General features: G+C 35.2%; 1 protein-coding gene across 1 annotated transcript in view; it reads left to right on the top strand.

Annotated features, from left to right (window-relative positions):
• LOC110315001 (vomeronasal type-2 receptor 116-like) overlaps positions 1–7778 on the top strand; it is a 26347-nt gene extending 18569 nt beyond the window's left edge. Inside the window, exons 7-8 of the mRNA XM_021189172.1 lie at positions 6614–7525; positions 7750–7778. Of these exons, the coding sequence (XP_021044831.1) occupies positions 6614–7525; positions 7750–7778 (941 nt within the window). The remainder of the gene's footprint in view (positions 1–6613; positions 7526–7749) is intronic.
• The last annotated feature ends 4905 nt before the right edge of the window (positions 7779–12683 follow it).

Consider the following 12683-nt stretch of genomic DNA (forward strand, 5'->3'; position numbering starts at 1 on the left):
TTTTTGATCTTAGCCATTCTGACTGGTGTGATTTGGAATCTCTTTGTTTTTTTTTTTTTTTTTGCTTTTATTTACATTTCCCTGATTATTTTTTTTTTTTTTTTTTTTTTTTGGTGCTTCTCGGGCATTCAGTATTCCTCTGTTGAGAATTCTTTGTTTAGCTCTGTACCCCATTTTTTAATATATGGTTGGTTTTTTGTTTCTTTGTTTTTTGTTTTGTTTTGTTTTGTTTCCACAAATGCTCTGTAGTACAGCTCGAGTTCAGGAATTGTAATTCCTCCAGTAGTTTCTTTTTGGGTTAAGAATTGTTTTTTCTATGCTGGGTTTTTGTTTTCCTATATGACATTGAGAATTTCTCTTTCCGTGTTTGTGAAGAACTGTATTGGAATCTTGATCATGATTTCACTGAATCTATTGATTGCTTTTGATAGGATGGCTATATTTACTATGTTAATCTTACCAATCTATAAGTATTGGAGTTCTCTCCATTTTCTGAGATCTTCTTCAAAGGCTTTCTTGAAGGACTTGAAGTTGTCATATAGATCTTTCATTTACTTTTTAAGCATTGCAACAAGACACTTTATACCACTTCTGCCTATTGTGAAGGGTGTTGTTTTTCTTCTCGTTTTTGTTATGCTTTTGGGTAGAGGAAGGCTACTAATTTGTTTCAGTGAAATTAATATCCAGCTACTTTGCTTAAGTTTTGTATTAGGTGTAGAAGAACTCTGGTAGACATTTTGAGGTTGCTAATATAAAATAACATATCATGCACAAATAGTGAAACCTTGACTATTTCTTTTCAAATGTGTGCCCTTTTGATCTACTATTGTTTTTCATTCCTCTCTCTAGAACTTCAAGTACTATATTGAATAGATATATATTGAATAGCTATTGAGAGAGAGGGCATCGTTTTCATGCCCTGTAATTTAGTAGGATTGTTTCAAGTATCTCTCCATTTAATTTGAGGTGGGCTGATTGTTTGCTCTATGTTGTTTTTAATATATTTATGTAAAGGCCTTGATATCCTGATGTTCCCAATACTTTTAATATGATGGGGTGTTGTATATTATCAAATGGTTTTTCAGCTTCTAGTGAGATGATTTACATTGAGAATGTTTATATAGTGAATTACATTAATGGGTTTTTGTAAATTGAACCATCTCTGCATTCCTGAAATTCTATAAGAGAATTCATACAACTGATATAACCACTCAAGAATGTGGCTGAATACATGATTAACTCAAAGAAATCAGTACACTCCTGTATGTAAGCAATAACATGTCTGAGAAGGAAGTTAGAGAAACAATACTGTTCACAATAAACAAAAATAATATCTACCTCATGTACCTCTAACCAAGTAAGCAACAAATCCATATGACACAAAACTCGGGTCTCTGAAGAGAGAAATTGAGGAAGATATCAAAAGATGAAAATTTCTCCTGTGCTTGTAGATCAATATAATTAACATAGTGCAAATGGCCTTCTAACCAAATGAAATGTCCAATTTCAAAGCAATCAACAACAAAATTCCAACAAAATTCTTCACAAATTTTGAAACAACAATTATCCATTTCATATGGAGAATTCTGAGTTATGAAGTGCCCATACTCTCTTCTGTCAATAATAATAAATTTTAATTTGTATAAAATTTCACACAAGTTAAATGCTTATATAACACACACACACACACACACACACACACACTCATGAATAAATAAATTAATTTTGAATGTATCTTCTGTATGCATAAAAAGAGCCATTGATACACAAAGAACAATTCTGGCCATTGTCTGTTAATTAATTATATTGTTCAAGATTATGCAGCTCAAAGAAATGCTAAACACTGTAAGTTTGAAAATATTGTTCATAGAAATTTGAACACTAATATAATACTATATTTTATATTTTAAAATATCAATTCAATGTTATTGATGAAATAAAATAGACACTCTGATCATCAATTATATTTTTAGAAACATAGAAATATTGTGTAATGCACTGTTATAGGTTTTTAATGTTGTGAACAAACAGCATGAAAAAGGCAATGCATAAAAGCACAACATTTAATTTGTGCTGGCTTAGCAGTTCACAGGTCCAGTCAATTATCATCAAGGTAGGAGGATGACTTCATTCAAACAGGCATGGTGCAGAGGGGCTGAGAATTCTATATCTTCTTGTGAAGGGTACGAGTAAAAAACTGGTTTCTTGGCACATAAGTATTTTAAATCCTCTGCCAACAATGACACACTTCCTTCAACAAGACACACTTACAAATAGTGCCACTCCCCAGGCCAAACATATTCAAACCAGGAAGTTCCATTCCCTGGTAGCCATGGGTATGTTTAATCACTTGAGTCTATAGAGGCAATAGCTAGGCATAGCATTAAAAAAGTGCATATTGTCCAATTTATAACATCCACACACTTTATAAGTTTCAACAATGTAAAAATCCAAGTTCAAATCTCTTCTGAGATTACTTTAAACTCTTCAGTGTAAGCCTCAAAGAATGACACAAGCCAGTTGGGCAAATTCCAAACTCTGGATTTCCATGTCTGATGTCAAGGGGGTCTTCAGGTATACAATACTTTTTCATCTTAGTTGACTACAACACACTTCTTTCACCCGGACTGATTTGAATCAATGCTAGTGCTATGCCCACTCCAGTGAAGTCTCCTTGACAGGCCTAGAGGCCTGGAAGCACTCAGGAGTCAAAGAGTATCAAAGAAACTCAGCCTCCTGGAACCTTGGCATTCTCATAACCCATATACTCAAACCCTAGCCCTGGCTTAGTAAGGTGTATGCTCTCTTTCAGTGCCTTTTAAGATTGAATTTTAANATAGGTGAGCCTCCACCAGTGTTCCAAAGTCCTAGAAAATCCTTGAAGCCAAGGAGCTTGGAATTCAATAGGAATTCAGTGAGGTTACCTATTCAGGAACATAAATTTACTTCTAGTAGAGACTGGTGAAACTAATTAGGCATTACAAAGAACAGATCCAGAATCACTCAGGGCTAGTCTGCAGAGTGATTACTTAGGACAGTAGCTCACCCAAACAAGGCAGAACAAAATGGCCTGGGTGGGTTTACCATGAAAGAATTAGGGAATCCCCTGAGACAGGTTTTTTTTTTTTTTTTTTTTTTTCCACTAGGTCCAAAGGAACAGCATAATCAGACATTTACTAAGAACCCATGGTGGTGGGTTTAACAATAGATTAGCATTACACCAGGCTCCCATCTTAGTGGTAAACAGAGGCCTGGTCCCAGCCATATTTTGATGTATACATTCCTTTTGTTTTGTGTCACTGTAACTTGGCAGATGTTTCCTGCCTAGCTTTTCTTGTTTTTTATTCTGTATAAAAAGTTTGATGCTCCATTTGAAAAATTACACTCAGATTCCACACTCACCCTGTCTCTCTCTCTGTAACTCTCTCTGTCTGTCTCAGTCTCTCTGTCTCAGTCTCTCTCTCTCTCTCTCTCTCTCTCTCTCTCTCTCTCTCCTGTCTGTCAATTCCCACCCACTCATTGCCCATTTGTCCAAAACTCTGATTTGCATGAATTGAGGAGAGTCACTGAGCCCGGTCTTTGGCATGTTAACATCTTTCCTCAGCAGATATGCCATGGTTCTAGAATCTTGAACATTTTGTGATTTTCAAAGGCTATTTCAACATTATTGCTTCTTCTTCCTCCAGAGTCAGGTGTCTACACATGATTTTCTAGGCTCCTCCAAAGTTTTTGCATTATTTCTCCAGCACCGTGCTCTAGCATTCTAGGTTCTGGTTGACTACACTCTATGTTTGTTGTTTGTTTTGGTGATCAAACCATGCTATTGACATCTTCAGTAAACTGGGTTCTTGCACGGCATCTAGGCTTCACCAGTAGCTCACATAGGCTCTATACATGGTGCTAAATCTCAACTTTTTTATGGATGATCCCTCTATTCCTGTGCCATTAACTTCAAATGAGGCTTTACCTTTACCAATGCCATTTCCTACCTTCTCACATTATCAAGCATTAGTTACTCCACATGACCCCTTCATACTTTCAAATCCAGTAACACCTGGGTGACTCTAATACCAAGTTAAACTGCAAATTGTGGTACAACATTGGGTATCTCTGGACACAGCTTTTTTACTCTCAGAAAACACTTCCCAAATAATTTCACTTCAGTGATGCTGATCTATTCTTAATTATCACTAATTTATAGTTCCATCTAACCAGAAAAAATTGTTCTGCTAGTCTCCTCTTTTTGACTCCTAAGCCAGAGCCACATGGTCAATGCTCCCAAGTTCAGCTGCTTACTAGGGCTAGAATATTACTCCCCCTTATTCTATTTCCAGCTTTTGTTTTACAATTCTATAACTGCATAAGCTCAGCTGTCCTTGGACTTTCTCTATAAGTTGACCTTGAACTGAAGATCTGAATGGCTCTGACTCCAGAATGCTGAGATATAATGCATATACTAACATGCCTGGATTTAAGGTTATATCTACTTTGATCTTGGCCTGTCACAGGCTGGCCTCAAACTCAGAAATCTGCTTTACTTTGTCTCCTGGGATGAAAGGAGTTTAACATCATGCCTAGTCTAAATTTCTCATGGCCACAGTTTGCCATGATTCAGGTCAAAAGCCTGTGTCTTCCAGCTTCAAGATCTCCTTCATATGATTGCCCCCTATTTGTGGATTGTAGTTCATTCCATATTAAAATTAAAAAATATTCCCTTCTCAATTGCAAATACAAACAATAGATGGGTTTCATGAGATCTTGCTCAGAGATCACTCCTCTATTTACTCTTTTTCTCCTTGAAACTAGAATTCTCCTTAATTTCATTTCCTGGTGCCCCTTTATTTTACTTAAAACATATATATTCTATTTCTTCTTTCTAAGATTGCTATGCTTGTATGAAAATGCTTTTCATATGACTTAACCAGAGATCAAAGTCTCTATTCAGTTATTAGGGACGTCCTTTGTTAATTCAGTTAATATAAATTTCTTTATGTTAGCCTCAGGTAAACTCTTTAGACAAGGGCAAAAGGCATCCAAGCACTTCAAAATCTTACAAGACTAGCCCCATATAAAAACTATTCTCCTCTGAAACGTCAAGAACCAGGCTTCTACAGTTAAAATCATCCTAAGCAACAAAGGTTTCCATATTACTACAAGGATGACACATTAAGATTCACTTAAAGCATTCTATTGCTTTCTATCCAATATCTCAAAATCCAAATTCTTCTAACCAAAAACATGGACAGGTCTATCAAAGGAATCACACTCTAGGTACTAACTTATATCTTAGTTAGGGTTTTACTGCTGTAAACAATCACTTTGACACCATCAAATTTTATAAGGACAACATTTCATTGGTACTGACTTACAGGTTTAGAGGTTCAGTAAATCATCAACAAGTATAAAGAATGATGGCATCCAGGCAGGCATGGCACAGGAAGAGCTAAGAGTTCAATATATTCAGGTAAAACATTCTACAAAAAGTCTTACTTCCAGGTATCTAGGATGAGCGTCTTAAAGACAACTTACACAGTGACATAATTCTTTCAAGAAGGCCACACTTTAAAATAGTACCACTCATTGGGCCAAGCATATTCAAACTATCATACCAACATAATATATTTTATGATTTTTGCTGCATCTATTTTATGTTAATCATATCATTTATAAAAATATTAAAAAGTTCCACAGTAGTGTATTTTTTTCAAAAAATCTCCCACATTTTCTAAGTATATTCTATCTATGAAAATATATGATTGCTTTAAATGTTATGAAAACATATTATTAGGTAATTTTGAGCACTATCAAATGTAATAGTCCCAATTGAATAAACCCCAGCACAGAATGAACAGAGTTTAAAAACACAAGGAATTTTAAGGAGAGAAGTAAATTTATGATACACATAAAAGAAAGCATTATCTAAAAATTTAGCAAATGTATTTCCTCTAATTTAAATTTCCCATAGTAAATTAAAGCAGATCTATGAAATATGAGTACTATCAGGATCAGAGAGGGTTTTTACAATGTGATTTAGTATAGTAGTTAATTTCAAAAGAGTTACAGCATTGTCAGTAAAGGCAGAGGAATATTGTATGCACAGAGATCAAAAGCATTTAGGCAAAAAAAATTTAAATTACAACCATGAATCTTTTAAGGAATTTATTGGAAGTTGAAAGGTACCTGAAAATATACAATACTCTTCTTTACAAAGATAGGGCTTGAAAGTATAAATATTTTCCCACTGAATCTATCTTCAGTTGTGCATACACTGGTTCACTTGAATGGACTCAGTAGTTATTAAAACATAATAGGTAGATGTAGGGAGCTCAAGGAGTTTTGAGAAAAACTGAGTGTAGGGAAGGGAAGGTGTGTGATGGTAATATGTAAATAAAGCTTGCATCAAATCATATAGTATGTGAAAATAAATATGGAAGGAAAAAGGAGCAGTTTCTTAATCTAGATTTATTTATACCAGTGTACTACTTATTTTGTGCAAGAGAAAACAAAATACAGTGACTTTTGTGGCAGTCCCTGTAGTTAGAGATGCCTAATAGTAAAAAGAATCTTCATAGACTAAACTCCTGATCTCAAGATAACCTATATTTCTGACCAGATGTAGACCAGTGTTTGAAGTGTCCAGAGAGATATTATGCAAATGCAGAGAACAGCAACTGCTTCGAAAAATCTGTGAGTTTTCTGGCCTATGAAGACCCCTTGGGGATGGCATTAGCAAGCATAGCTTTGTGCTTATCTTCACTCACTGCCTTTGTTATTGGCATCTTTGTGAAGCACAGAGACACTCCTATTGTCAAGGCAAATAATCGAGCTCTGAGTTACATTTTGCTCATCACACTCACCTTCTGTTTCTTATGTTCTATGAACTTTATTGGTAAGCCAAACCCAGCTGCCTGCATCCTCCAGCAGACCACATTTGCAGTTGCTTTCACTATGGCTCTTGCTACTGTGTTGGCCAAAGCTATCACTGTGGTCCTTGCCTTTAAGGTCAGTTTTCCAGGGAGAATGGTAAGGTGGCTAATGGTATCAAGGGGTCCAAACTACATCATTCCTATCTGCACCGTGATCCAACTTCTCATTTGTGGAATATGGATGGCAACATCTCCACCATTCATTGACCAAGATGCTCATACAGAATATGGACACGTCATCATTTTGTGCAACAAGGGCTCAGCTGTTGCCTTTCATTCAGTCCTCGGATACCACTGCTTAATGGCCCTTGGGAGTTATGCCATGGCCTTCTTGTCTAGGAATTTGCCAGATACATTCAATGAATCCAAATTTCTGTCATTCAGTATGCTGGTGTTCTTCTGTGTCTGGGTCACCTTTCTTCCTGTCTACCACAGCACTAAAGGGAAGGTCATGGTNGCNATGGAAGTATTCTCTATCTTGGCTTCCAGCACAGCTCTCCTTGCCTTCATATTTGGTCCCAAGTGTTACATTATCTTGTTGAGACCAGACAAGAATTCATTTAGTCATATCAGGAAGAAAACACCCTCTAAAAGGAAGAATTTTCCTAAAATATAGTAGAAAAAAAAGCATTTAGCTTTTATTTTAACAATTTCATAAAAGGCATCATTTATATATCATTCTAAAATATCTTATACTGCTTCTCTGAGTCTATGACCTGGGGGCTCCATTCCTGGATCACATCTAATCTTTGTGTCCTTTCTCAATAGAAACTCTTCTTTTTCATTTATTGTTTTCATTTTATTAAACTTCATGAGAATTCTTTCTTCTTCCTGAAATATCAAAATGTTTAGTTTACAAAATCCATTGGAATATAATTTCTTAATGTCTATTATTTAATCATACTATCAATTTAATTATCATATAATTTGTGTTTAAATTTATTACATATTTAATTTTCTGTATACCGTATTTGAAAATGAACAACATGGTATTTGTAAATCTCTCATGGAATTTAATTAATATATAATAACTTTTTGAATTTATTTATTTATATTGAATCCACTACCTGTCTTAATTTAAAGGAAAAAATTATAATGGTATGGCACTCTAGTTCATGGCAGTATATGTTACATACTAACTCAGTGTGAAGTTTCATTAAGAAAAGTATTTTATTACCCAAAATAAAATATGAGTCAACCAGAGCAATCCAACTAGAGCCCACATTCATAGTTTGACAAAATTTGTGACATGTCCAGCTGTATGTAAGTTTCCTGACTACTGCCATATGCAATTAAATTTAGAAAATTACACATATATTATGTAGTATTTACCTTTCTGGTGCATCAACTCATCTGAGCATTGCTGGTTACAGAACTTAATCATGTTGAATTTTTAATTTTTTACTATAAATTATTCATTTTATTTTTATTCATTTAATTTTCTCTAACCTAATTGTCTGTATATTGGTTTAAAATTTTCAATTATAATCCAAAAATCTCTCATAGCTGTCTTTATTATTATGACCTATTCCTTCATGATTCATTATTAGAATGTACAAATAATAGACATTATAATTAAAATAATCTTTTTTTCTGTCCCCAGGATTACATGGAAGAAACCAAATATAAAATGGTTAGAACAACAGCATAGGCCTTTTTGTTATGGTCTATTTTTTCTCTTATCACTATATCCTTTGTAAGTTTCCTATTTGGCTGATGGCCAGCTCAACTAGAGGGGCTGTCTTCATTGGAAATCTATTTAAGTCTACCCAGTAGCAGAAATGACATGAGGGGAATATATACCTCACATATTACTAAGCTAGCATTGGCACACCCATTGGCAAAGCCATGTATAATGGGAACAGTGAAAGTCAAAAAACCAACACAGTTGTTTGACAAAGATCTAATAAAGTAGACCTCCCTGTTAAGATCATGAGCAACTGTTTTTCAATAATTTTCTGAATCTCCACATGTTGCAGGCTGTAGAGAGGCTTTTATTATTTGTAAACCTTGGGGATATTAGATTGAAGGAAAATTTCTTCAGAATCAATTATGCTACATTCCATGTGTATTTTCTTAAGCTTCCCTAGAAATTTCCTAGTATACTACCTATCCTGCTTTTGAGAAGGTATCCTTATCTGGGTCTACTTGAAGATCCCCTTGCATTGTAGAGGTTATAAAACACATAAATGTCATAAATCTCCCTATTATGAAATGGTTTCAAGATATATTTGGAAGATGTGCTTTTGGATTAACAAAGAAGGAAAATAATCTAAATAAAGTAAATTTTGAAAAAGCAAAAAAGACTGAGAGAGAAAAACAATGTGGAACAGGATCAAATTAAAAACCTTTTCTTACAATGCACTCAGGCAATTACATGGCATATGAGATTGGGTTTTTACCTATGGTATGCTTCCCCAAAGGAAAAAATAATACACCAACGAAGTTAAAATGTGTGGCATTAATATTCCCTTCACAGGGCTTATACTGATAGAAAGAGAATTTCTGGAAGAATGATAAAAAACAATAAAAAATTAAGCACTTCTCTTGTTTGTAGGAGATTGGTTACAAAAGGCCACTGTGGTGTCTAATGAACAAAGAACAACATAAGACCAATATTAAACAAATGAAGTTTAATTAAGATATAAAAATTAAATATTGCATTGTGCCAGTATTGAAAATAATGACATTAAAATTCACCTGACAGTATTCCTGCACCCAAATGACAATTAGCACTTTGGACAATAAAAATTGATAACATACCAATTGGGACATGAAAGGTTCACACTCTAGCTTGGATGATTTATTGATTACTCCTGCCCTTGAAAGCTCAAAAGGTGCCAGCCTGAGAATGGGCTGTCATGACTTGGGAAAACACTGATCTAGATTCTATCTTTAAAATTGATTATTAATTTACAACCTAAATGGTGGCCCCCTATTGTTCTCCCTTTCCAGATTTCTTCAACTCATTCCCCTTCCCCTTTACCTCTGAGATAGTGCTAATCTTATCCCAGCCATTTCCCTTTCCTTGGGCATAAAGTCTCTAAAATTTTAGGCTCCACCTCTCTCATTGAGGCCACGCAAGGCAGTCTTTTGCTACATTTTTGTGTGGGGCCTTGTACCAGGCAATGTAGTCTCCTCTCTTCAAACACAAATTTCTTTCTGTAATAATGACGGGGATTTGGTACATGCTCATGGAATGGATTCCAAGTTGTGCCTTCTTTGTTTAATCTTTCTTCATTCTGTGCACAAATTTTTTCCTTGCCAAGGAGTGTGATGTCATGCCTTGACAAAATATACCTCAATAACCTTAAGTGTTAAATTATGTTTGTTAAGTGGAAACAGTTGTAAAAGATAATTCTGCTCTTTCATGACATATCGATAATGACTAAATATTTGACTCCAGACATTACTGTAAATGATAACTGTATTCAATCATGATTTATAAATAATGACTATAGTCATATACTTTTGGCCAAGAAAAAGTCAGAACACATATGTCAGTGCAAAATTGATACTGGGAAAAAAGTGATTCTGTTGCTGATTCTAGCCTCTCAGAACACAATATGCATATGTCTGCAAGTGTAAGATAGTGTCATCAGTTGCTTTATGGATCGGTGCTTACCCATAGGACGGCTCTCAGTTTGGGCTATTTATATGATGGTCAGTTCCTTAATCTCTGTTCCATGCCTGCATTTCTTGTAGTAAGATGTAGTTTGGGTTGAAATCATTGGGGTTCCTGCCTGAGAACAGGAGGTAGCCTCTTCACGTTTCATATCCCCAATAGAGTGAGCTAACTCCATTGATTCTTGAGTATTTCAGTTTTCCCAGGTCTCTGTTGCTTCATAGTGATTGCCCCTTGTCACCTCCTCTATTCCATTAGTTGCAGTTTCAAGTCATTTTCATGGTTAATTAACCATCTCACCTAGGATTTTACACACCTGATTCTGCAACCTTCTTCTCGTTCCCCATACCCTCTCTGTTATGCTCTGAAGGTTCACCACAGGCAGATTACTCACCCAGATCCAGTCACCTACAGACATGCAGTGGTGTAGATTCAGGGCTCTTATGGAAGAATAGGAGGAAGGATGGCAGACCCCACGGGTATTGGAACTCCACAGGAAGACCAACGGAATCAACTAACCTGGACCCAAGGGGCTCTCAGAGAATGAACCACAAAGTAAAGAACATACAGGGGTTTAATCTAGACCTCCCTGCACATGTGTAACACATGTGCAGCTTGGTGTTCATGTGTGTAGGAACAACTGGTACAAGAGTTTTTGCCTATAAGTGGGAAATGTTCTTCTTGTTGGGCTTCCTTGTCTGGCCTCACAGAGAATTGAAGTGCTGTGATGGGAGTATAGTCAGGGTGCCCAAACCTTTTCTAGGAGAAGTGGAGGATCACAGTGAGAGGGATTGTTGGAGAGGGTAACTGGGAAGGGCCAGTGAGCAGTATCTAAAGTGAATAATTAAAAATTAAAACAAGATAAATAAAACGAGACTAATAAAATGAAACAAAACAAAACAAAACAAAACAAAACAAAACAGGAGCAGATCTCTACCTACAGAGTTTTATATAACTAAATTAAAAAGTAACTCAAGGGCAATCAATGTTGCAAGATTCTCCTAAATATGTTGTCTACCTCACTTCTTTCTTTCATCCTTATTACTTCTCTGCTAAATACTGTCAGCTAGTGATGCTTGCCCCAAGCACAACATTGTCTCAAAACATTCTAAATTGTGATGTTCATATTCACACATATATCTTGTTTCCTGCACTCATAAAGGAATGGCTCTCTGCAACAAATCCAGATCATTAAAGAAAACCACAATCACTAAAAACTCAGAATTGGGAAGNTCAAATTNATACTGATATATTTGCAACATAGTGAGAAANAAAGGCTCAGGGTTAATTGGTAAAAAGTCNGCAGAAAATTTCAAGAGCCATGAAACCAGAACATTTGGTAAGAGTTTGTATCTCTGAACGGATAGCAGTTACCTGTAAATTTATAAAAAATATCACCAACATGACTCTCAATATATGACCAGAAACAGAGCAGCAATATATACATGCTGTTGTCAATTTAGACAGCTAATGATACAATATATAAAGAGTTACAGACCACTAAGTAATGTTCAGAAAGCAATGAGCAGTCATGTTAGGATATTAAATCTAAATAGAAGAAAACACATTATGGTCAAAATTGAATGAAAATAGGCAGTGGTAAATATTATTTTTCATTACACTGCCTATGGGCCTGCCATTTGAGTCTATGTTACTTATTTTCTTTTCTGTAGTTAAGAATACTATATTGACGTTCTTTTGGACTTGGTTACACATGGAGCACTGTTGAGAATCTCAGCATTTAGGGAATTTTCCCTCTCGACATGAATCTATTGACTTTTCTTTCCTTGCTTTAAGATTTTATTTTGATTTGCCTTCCTCTGAAGTTTAACTTTTTAACTTTTAATGACTGAGGACACTTAACATTTCTTTAAGTGTTTCTTGCCTCTTGAAATTCCTCTGGTCACAATTCTCTGTTTAGTTCTTTGTGTGCTGATTTTTAAATTGGGTTATTTGAGTTGATGGTGTTTAACTTATTAAATCTTTATAATTTTTGGATNTTAGCTGCTGTCAGATATAGGATTGATGAATGCCCCTTCACAATCTGGAGTCTTGTGATTTGTAATATTGACATTGCCCTTTGAGTTACAGAAGTTTTGCTATTTAAAGGTATCCTACTTATCTTTTTTTTT

Source organism: Mus pahari, unplaced genomic scaffold (genome assembly GCF_900095145.1).
Source record: "Mus pahari unplaced genomic scaffold, PAHARI_EIJ_v1.1 scaffold_5176_1, whole genome shotgun sequence".
Lineage (NCBI taxonomy): Eukaryota > Metazoa > Chordata > Mammalia > Rodentia > Muridae > Mus > Mus pahari.